The sequence below is a fragment of the Acipenser ruthenus genome, chromosome 22 (assembly GCF_902713425.1).
Source record: "Acipenser ruthenus chromosome 22, fAciRut3.2 maternal haplotype, whole genome shotgun sequence".
In the NCBI taxonomy this organism is placed as follows: Eukaryota; Metazoa; Chordata; class Actinopteri; order Acipenseriformes; family Acipenseridae; genus Acipenser; species Acipenser ruthenus.
Window position 1 is genome coordinate 29592941 of NC_081210.1, and position 9567 is coordinate 29602507.

Genomic DNA, 9567 nt, shown 5'->3' on the forward strand with positions numbered 1-9567 from the left:
CACATGACTGTTCCTTTATTTCACACACAGGGGCTTGTTTTTAAAACGCAGGTTAAGTGAATTTTTGAGTACATTTACTCACTTTTACAATATCCTGCTTTTCCTGTGTTGTGAACCACACATCACCAGCAGGGACATTTAGGGAACACGCTTTCAGCACACACACACACACACACAGAAAGCAACACAACACACGTTTTTCTTTAGTCAAAACTGTATTTTTAAAATCTTTCGGAATGAAAGATTCTTTCACAGTATCAAAAGTGAATAATAATAATAAAAAACCAGGAGAAGCCAACATACACTTGGCCCTTAATGGTACAGTATAAACCTACATTCCAAACTTTAAGATATTGTCTCGTAGTTTAATATAACCTGGACAGCACCAGAGATCTTGTAAAATATGAAACACAAAAAAAAAAAAAAAAATTACATCATCTCATTCATGTCAGAATCAGAAAGCATTTGTGAAATACCCCATATAACCTACCCAGTGTCCCAGAGGGGCACCCAGCTACAACAGAGAAAGGAGCAGCGGCTGCAGCAGCAGCAGCACATCTGTGACAGTCTTGTTACCCCACATAACATTTCAGGGACTGGGTCCCCCACTAAGAAACATTTGATGAAAGCAGTACAGTAATAGGAGAGCATTGTCAGTGCTAAATCTACACAGCTGTGCTAGAAAGCAGGGCTGGACACTGCAGTGGTACAGGGCAGCTCCTTTAAGGGAGGACACAGCACAGCAAGTGCATTGAAGCTTCATACAAAGCAGTTCTTGAGGCTACTGTGGGTTGCATTAGAAACGGTTAGTTGCATCACTGTACTGAAGTACAAAAATGAAAGACGACGATGATTACAGGGTTGTACAGCACACTCAGATAAGAGCCCAGAACACTGTAATTGAGGGGGCTGTGCAGCAACAATGCATATTAAACGCTTCAATTCCACGAATCATATCAGGAAAAAAAAAAAAAATTCTCAATTCTAAAATTGTTTAGAATAAAAATTATTCTATGCTTTTAGTTCCGCAATTATTTAAATGTATTTTTGTTTTATTATTATTTAAATCGATACGCTTTTAATTTAATTAATGTATTTGCCATGTATTTAAAGGCTGCACAAGGAAGTGAGATTGCTTTTGTTGTGCGTGTCCATCGCACAAACTATATTAGAATAGAAACTTGATTGTGTGTCACTAACAGTCTGGCACAAACAGCAGTTTACACTGATATTTGATGTCGTTGTTAAAAGTTTCTAATTACGGAGATCCTTAAACTTTGTTCTGTCTAGCTCAGCAATGGTTTGGAGTACCTCAATGTAACCAGCAGATGGCGCTGGCTTTTAGAGACAAATCTTTAATAGACAATACCAGCAACACGAATATATGGTTACAGGTGAGGAAAGGGTGGCAGTTTCTGTTTTCTTCCAATCACAGCTGAATGGACTGCGACAAGTAGCTTTAAACTATCCCTGGGGAAATGATATTCACCCTTTTTCGTTGATCTTATATCTTACTGCCTTTTCAAGAAGAATAATTTTTTTTCTTTTTAATAACCATGGATATGAATTATTTTCCCAGCCTGAATGCTGAATTAGAACCAGAACAGTCTGCTCTCCACTTGGAAAAAGTGCCGACACGGCCAAGAAAAAAAAATGGTTTTTTTTTAGTTTGTTTTTTTAAATGAAATAAAAACAACAAAAAATGTTTAATAAAATAAAATAAAAAAAACACAGTACAGGCTCTTTTTTTTGCAGAAAGTGCACGACACGCTTTCTGAAAGGAATAAAACATTTGCAAAGGCATAAAAGCAAACAAGAAACAACTTGCAGAGGCGCGGTTTCATGTCAGGTGGATACTAGGAAAAGGATTTCATGCCTCTCTGGAAACGTGCCTTTGCATTTGCTTTAAAACGAGACCCTGCTACACTACACCTAGTGCACTAGGACCCTGCATCCCTGTGCTGCAAACTCCTAGACAGGAAGGACAATACAATAGTAGAAGCAGGTATCTAGTGTAGGTCAGTTAATCCAGTCCTGACCCCGGGGCAGGCTGCACTGACAGGAAGTGTTGCTCAAAGTCTGAATACGAATTGATAAAACCCTGGGGTTACGGGGTAGTGGGGTAACTCAAGTCATTAGGAGCTGAAGCAGCTGTGTTGCATGTTTGTGTAGGAGGAGGAGGAGGAGGAGGAGGAGGAGGATGCGGGCTGGAGCTGCTCTTGTCCACTGTGCAGTAAGTGCCGGCGGCAGATCTGTCTTCAATCAGACTGTCGTGTTGGGATATTGTGGAGGGTGTGAATACTGGGCGCTCTCTGCTCACGAAACCTCCACCTCACTGAGCTGCATTTGAATGAACCTTCTTCAGGCTGAAGTTGGACCAGTTCACCGCCACTTTCTGTCGCGTTTGTTTGGCAGAATCCAGGCAAAACCTAGCGAGAAGGAAACGTAGAGAGGTCACACTGAGTGGATAGAGCTACTGATCAGTTCTATCAAGTTTCAACACACACGCACAAAATAAATACATTGTTAAAATTTCAGTATCTGTCTGACTTATTAATTTCAACCAGGGCCAGCCCTGAGCTCCACTACTCTGAAACCAGAAGCTATGTTACCTCTTGAAGTATTCCACCTCCCGGTCAATTTCATCCATTTCAGTCCCATCCAGATCTTTGGGGAGAAACACATCATCTGTGGGGAAAAGAAAGAAAAGAGCGACACTCAGCTGACAATGGCAGGGATGGGGAAGGCTGAGCCCGGGACACACACTATCTACAGCTCAGACTCTGTTGCCATCTAGTGGTTGCCACCGGAATCGCCACTTGCAAACAGGCACCTAAAAAAAAACACTTCTGAGAAAAACGCTTCCGAGTTCTGGTGGGTTTGCGATCAGCAGCTGTTTCAGCTAAGCCTCTTTGTTGCAGAAGTTTTCAGGAAGGGTAACATTTAACCTTTACTTGTAGATCGAGTTGCAGACATTCTTCTACAGACACCAGTACAAGCCTTGGAGAGACACACGCAGATACAAGCACTTACACCAGGGCACACAGTACACAGAATAGAGATCGTCTTACCGACAGAAGTGCTGGACTTGTCCGCCTTGTTTTTGTTCTTTTTGCTCTTTCCCTTGGGCTGCTGGGAGCCTGTTGATGCAGGGGTGTGGGCCCTTGTCTCGGGCTCAAGCTCCACTCTGGGGCCATTTTTCATATCCTGGGGCCCTCCATTGTTCCTCTCTAGCTGCCTGCAGCCGCCCGCATCAAAGGCCCCGTTCTGCCCTTGCCGGTTCCCCTTGCTTTCTTCAGGCCTCCTGCCTTGGACCGCTTGGCCCTTGTGGGGCTCCACCACCATGGGCAGGGCTTGGGCCGATTGTTTTGAGGCCGCTTTGGAGCTACTTCCGGACCCCGATACCCTGGCTTGCGTCTCCTTTGTTTTCTGGGGTTCAGGCTTCGGGGTCTTGGACTGCTGCTGCTGCTGTTGCTGCTGCTTCTTGCCTTTCCTCTGCTTGCCATTGCCAGCTCCTGCAGCTGCTGTATCTTTGGGGTCTGGGCATTCCTCCTTGGTGGCGGTGGTGGTGCCCGGTGGTGGTGGTGCTGGGGAGGTGCCGGTGTTGGCACTCCCATTCCTCTCCGGCGAGCGCACCCGGATCAGTTTAGAGAGGCTGGGCGTGGCGTTGAGCCGTCGGACATCACTGGCCGCGGGGCTGTCCGCTGAGCCCAGCTCCTCCCTGCCGTTCACCAGGTGGTTCTTCAGACTGCCCAGGGTCAGCGGGGACAGGTCCAAGTCAATCTGCTGCAGCTCGGAGGTGCCGTTGAGGTGCGACAGCAGGCGGTTGCTCTCCAGGGTGGCAGCTTTCTTGGGGAAGTCGTTGACGTCCAGATTGAGGTCGTACATGCTGAAGGAGGCACGGATCGAGTCCTTGATGGTGTTCTTGATCTCCTCCAGCCGGCTCGTCAGGAAGCTGTTCACCCGCTCCAGCTCCAGCTGAGGCCACTCCAGCAGCCGGCCGCTCTCCCCCGTCACAGCCCCCACTGCCTGCTGCCCTGGGGGAGAGGAGCACAGGTCAGGCCTCGGGGGCTCCACGCTGCACTGCTGAACCTTCTCCATCTCCTGGGGAAGAGAGCAGAGACAGAGAAACACCTGTTTAACACCACACCGAGGTACAGCAGAGCTATCCAACAGAACAGAAAAAAGGCTGAAACATTTTCTACTGGAATCTATGAATGGGTGTTTTTAATGGATAATGTAACTAAGTGACAGAAGAAATTCTTGATAACAGTACGAATACAACACTTCACTCATGAACACATTAATCCATTAATACTGTTTGTTAATAGTGGAAATACACAAAACTAAAATACAATTTTCAAAATCCAAGAAGAAAGTCATGGGATAGCAAAAAAATGTATCACTTTGTCTAAATTAGCATTTTTTACACATGAATCAGTAGTGGGAATTGTTTCTATTGTTATCTGCGTACCTTCTTCTTCTGTTTGTGGCGGGCACGCTTGGCAGCCTTGGCGCTGTTGACGGGTTTGGGCTCGTTGCTGTTGATGAAGTCCAGTAGCTCGTTGACATCGCGGTGGTCGATGGCACTGGGCTCGGCCGGGTCCGAGTCCGGCTGCTGTGGCACCTCCTCTTTGCGCCGGGTCAGCCGTGAGCGCAGCTTCTCTCGGATCTCTGCGTAGTTCCGGCTCGTTGGGGCGGCAGGGGGCTACAGAGACACCCCCAAGAGGTGAGGCTATGGCATCTCAAATCAGCCTTAGTGTTTATGTAGTGGTAAGCATAGTTTAGGCAGTCTTTTTCATATTCAAAGCAATGTTACTTCAGTCTTTTCTCTATAGAATTAAATGCTGTACACATACAGTTTTATATACAAATACGTGCTGCAGTCATTTATAAACAGTGATGGTGGGCTTCTTGTGACAGCTTTTGCGATTGGCTCCACGTTTAGGAATTTAAAAGGAAAGTAATACACCTAATTACCATCATCATCCTCATGATCCTAATAACAATGAGCAGCTCTGCTGTAAAATGATGCCCTGGCTTACCGCGTTGTGTCCAAAGAACTCGCAGTAGCAGCAGTCGCAGTACTTCCCGTCCTTCTGATTGGTGGAGGACGAAGCACAGGAGCTTCTCTCGGAGCTGCTGTCCTCGTCCTCGCACAGCCCCTCCTCCAGCTCACAGGGCGGGTGGCAGGCCATCCCGTTCACCTGCTTGTGCCCTTTGCATGCCTGGTCCCTGCAGAGAGGCACGCAGACGTTATGGGAGGGGGGGGGGGGGGGGGTTAAGCAGCAAGTGTGTATTACTAATGCTTCTGAGGTTTAGTTTGGAATCAAGGATCTAGTCCCGGGGTGGCCAATGACTGTCCTGGAGGTAAAATGACAATTAAAAACTACTTCGAGGTCTGGAGGGAGGATTCACTGGTTAAATTCAACAATTTAGAACAGGGTTGGAACAAAGAGCAGAAGTCGAAGTACCCTGATCTAGACTGTTACAGTATCTTCTTTTGAACATTGCCTGCAGTAAACAAAACGGAAGTGATTGTATACAGACAGTTCAGAAATAATTGCCTTATTGTCATGTCTCCTCAAAAGCAGCGATAAACTGCAGACACCCAGTTTTATTAAATACAAAATAATTAAAATACATCCACTGACCTGCAGCCTCCGGAGGGTAAATGTGCCACGCTAGGAGATGCGCCGGTCCCATTGCAGTGCCCACTGCAGGGATGACTGCATCCAGTAGGGGGTGCTGCCATTTTGGTGTGCGGCGTGTTGGCCGGTGGAACGTGAGCGTTCTTGCACGCCCCGGGCTTGTGTAAAGAGACGGGACTGTCCGGCCCAGCCGCTATCTTGGATACTGGCACGTGAAGGTTTGGTACCAGAGGGGAGAAAGGAGCATGCATGGCTGACCCCGAGCCAGGCGAGGTCGCATGCACATGCTGGCTGGGCGCTTGTCTGGGCGGCAGCAGAGAGGAATGCTGGGAAGAGAGCCCCGTGGGACTGTTGGGCGGCACTGCTAGGTCCGAGTGCTGATGGTGCTCTGATGAGTGGAAGGCTTCGCCTGCGAGAGAAGAGTTAGCTTAAAGACCAACTGTAACCAAATAGTGCATGTATATGTACAGCTAGATAGAGAGAGAGAGAAAGAAAGAAAGAGAGGAGAAACATCTATCTAATACCCTACTGCTGCAAGCCAAGTAGTGATCAATTGTCAATTCCGTTTGTGTTTAGATCACAGTACATTAGAATAGATGATTATTAGTATATCAAAGAAAGCCTACATCAACAGTATATCAAATATAACATTATAGCAAATGCCAGCGCAGTCAAAAAGTAGACAAGATAGCGCCTGTATTATCAAGCAAACGTCCATGCAGAAGAATGTGATTCTGAATATACAGCCTTCAGAAGCCCAACCAGCAAGGGGCCAGAACTCATAATAATAAAATAAGTAGAGCCCCGATGGAAAGCAACAGCAGCGCTATCCTGGATCAGCCAGGCTTGGCGTGTCACAGGAGTCACAGCTAAACCAGGCTCACCTGGAGGCGTGGGTCTCCGGCACATGGTCTTGAAGTGCTTGGGGGTGGTCTTGCACAGATCAGAGGAGGTAGAGAGGGGAGAGCTGGGAGCCGCCCCACTGGAATTCTGGGATGCTGGGTGACTGTAAGGACACACCTTGGTCCCAGCAGGCTTTGCGGCTTTGCCAGGAGCCTCGTGAGAAGGTCTTTTTTCATGGCAGGCTGGTCCCGCCGTACCGCCTGAAACAAAGACACTGCAGCTTGAGACATCACAGACGGCATGGAAAGGGCCATTCTGACAAAGCTGAAACGCCCCCTCCCCATTTACACCAGAGGGCTTTAAAGTCACAATAATAAGGATGTCAAACGTGCTCTTACCAACCACTGCCCAATGCTTGTATAATGCATATAGGTGGTACTTTGTAATGTCAACAGCATTACAAAGTGGCAAACACCACTGACATCTACAACAGAGCCTGGACTTTTTATGATGTCCACAGGGAACCAGCCGCTGCGCTCTGTACTCACCCTGCTGTGTGTGCGCGGCAGCCGTGTGGTTACAGTGCGCTCCCCCATTTGTGTGTGCCGAGTTCCACAGCCCCGAGAGCTTGTGGGCAGACAGGAAGGAGCTGGGGTCCCAGTCCACAGAGCTGCCGTGATCCGGATATCCGTTCCCACAGCTCTGCGTCTTACAGGAGGAGTGCGAAAGGGACACCTGCACAGGAGGAGAAGAGAGCGGGTCAACAGCGTATCTTTGAACTGCGTGGAATGGGATTGCATTAGCACAGGTTTAGACAAAACTCTGATTAATGTGCAAGCAAATAAACCATGTGGGACCACTGTGCAAATACGAAGTCTGTATATCAGTCGATGCCCGAGATATGTGATGTAACAAGAAAGCAAAACAAACTAATGGAAATACAAAGCTGTGAGCAAAAGGTGAATTCAATATAACCATGTGGTATACAGTACATAGTAGGGCTCCTCTGTTTTTCCCCTGGGACACTTATCACCCTTCCTTAAATGAGCTTTACTTGCTCTTATCTGCCCCCTATTTTACTGCATTTAATCCTGTACTTCAGAGTACTGTAATCTGCAAAGTGTTTAATTTGTAGTATTTTGTATTTAATCATATCCTGATGTAACTATCACTGACACTGTTATCTGCTGTATTATTGAATTGTATTTTGTCACACTTGTACTTGCTTGAACCAAAGTCATTGTATTTATCTTGCTCTTAATTGTATTATTACTTGTACTGTGATACTTGAAATGTATTTGCTTACGATTGTAAGTCGCCCTGGATAAGGGCGTCTGCTGAGAAATAAATAATAATAATAATAATAATAATAATAACATGGAAAAGTAAAGTAGAAGGTCCATCCATACTGGATCACCGTATAAGACACCAACACAATTCAAAAGCCAGTTCCTGCAGCACACCAGAGTATATAGTAGGGTACATGACTGCAGTGTTTTTGACAGGACTCTTGTTCACACTCACTGCGAGAGCCTGCTCCTGCGCTGCCCTTCTCTCCTCATCCTCCACGCTCTTCCGGCAGCTCTGGCAGATCCACAGGGGCACCTCTCCCAGCAGGCTCTGAGACAGCGACGGCATGGCATCCGGCACCGTCCTGCCTGCCTGCTCCTCTCCCAGGAGGGCCTGCGAGAGCGCTGGCACCACTCCGGAGCCAGGCAGCCCGTTGGCAGGGCTCGTGCCCCATTCCTTGCGCTCGCGGTGGCACAGCAGGCAGCAGGTGTGCATGGACTGGGCAGAGGCAGCGCCGACGGGCAGCGGCTGTAAAGGGACAGAACCAGACACAGTTTGAAACGTTCGCCAAGCCAAGACAAATACAACAAATCTGAATCCCTTTCGCCCCCCTCCCCCCCTCCCATAGCTGCAAAGCAGCAGGTAGACGCTGCCTTACTTAACTGGTGTGCAAAGAACATAAGAAATTCAACTGCTTTTGATGCCAGCAAAGAAAAAGAAAAAAAAACTACAAACACTACTCAGAATGTGACAGCTCTTGATTCCTGTTACGCAAACAAGTACAGTGCAGAAGTATTTAAATTTATGTACAGTTAACGAGGAGAGCAAAGTAATTAGGCAGAATGGTTGGTAGTTAGAGGTGTCAAAGCAGCTGGGTGCAGAAGCAGCAAAAACAGCAAAATTCAGGTGGCTGTAAAAACAGGAAGCGAGATGCCTATCTAAAAAAAAAATAATAATGATTGTAAATTCCATATCGGCCTCTCAACGGTGTCAAGGTTACAGAAGAGGTTTTGTGTTGGTAATATATATCTCATTTACATGAGCCCACATGAACAGAATTTGTAAAGTAAGTTCTTGGCTGCTTGTGCAGTTCTGAGACTCGAGTGGAAGGCCAGGGCTCAAAGCAGTCTAGGTGTGATCAGTGTCTGCGGAGATTCACGATGACAACAAGCTGTGGAGCCTAAACAGTGCATTGGATTAGTTCACTCCACAAAGCTGGTGAAAAAACTAATACTCAAGTACCGCAGCTCTGTGCTCCGTTTGTTTAAAATCCCATTCATCAAAATATTTGCTCAGCACTCACTGTATAAGTGCTCTTTCGATAGAATTCACCTCTAGAGCACTCAGGAGACAGCAAATCAAAAGGGACTCAATTTCAAAACTACAGCATCACAAAATTGACTCATGCACTTTTGATGAAAGCAAGAGACATAATGCTCAGTTTATATTCTGCAAACAAGGGTACTGCACACAAAGCACTAAACAACACTTACCTATTCATTCAGTGCCTTGTGTCTGTCTGTATAAAGTTCTACTGCAAATTAGCTGCGGATAACTACAATGACATAACAATTAACATATATATATATTTTTTTTTTAAACACAGATATCTATAGTGCATCTAAATATTCAAATACCTACAATGTAACCATTGTGTGGGACTGACGATTTGCATTCAAGCACAATCATTTTGATATTTAATACAGAAGGTTAAATCTCTGATAGTATGATGAGCCTAACCCTATCAAACTGGAATCCATCAGGTTGTGTTGACTTATCTCTC

The 9567-nt window shown here is 46.4% G+C and overlaps 1 protein-coding gene across 2 annotated transcripts; it reads right to left on the reverse strand.

Annotated features, from left to right (window-relative positions):
* Positions 1-196: 196 nt before the first annotated feature.
* LOC117431784 (protein FAM193B-like) lies at positions 197-8353 on the reverse strand. Of its 2 annotated transcripts, none has more exons than XM_058996440.1 (9): positions 8019-8353; positions 7043-7229; positions 6536-6754; positions 5655-6060; positions 5046-5235; positions 4475-4708; positions 3072-4104; positions 2613-2688; positions 197-2429 (listed from the first exon to the last, which is right to left on the reverse strand). In XM_058996440.1, the coding sequence occupies exons 1-9, from the start codon at positions 8277-8279 to the stop codon at positions 2333-2335; spliced, it is 2703 nt and encodes a 900-aa protein (XP_058852423.1). In that variant the 5' UTR covers positions 8280-8353; the 3' UTR covers positions 197-2332. The 2 variants fall into 2 exon arrangements, with proteins under 2 accessions (XP_058852423.1, XP_058852424.1); XM_058996441.1 differs by having other exon boundaries at positions 2613-2685; positions 8019-8349.
* Between the last annotated feature and the right edge of the window lie 1214 nt (positions 8354-9567).

Bases quoted from the DNA above. Each gene is read 5' to 3' on its own strand.
- LOC117431784 (XM_058996440.1), bottom strand. From the start codon at position 8,279: ATGCACACCTGCTGCCTGCTGTGCCACCGCGAGCGCAAGGAATGGGGC. The intron at 6,755-7,042 runs GTGAGTACAGAG...TCTTTGTTTCAG, and splicing joins TGCCGCGCACACACAGCAGG to GCGGTACGGCGGGACCAGCC. The intron at 4,709-5,045 runs GTAAGCCAGGGC...GTGTCTCTGTAG, and splicing joins AGTTCTTTGGACACAACGCG to CCCCCTGCCGCCCCAACGAG.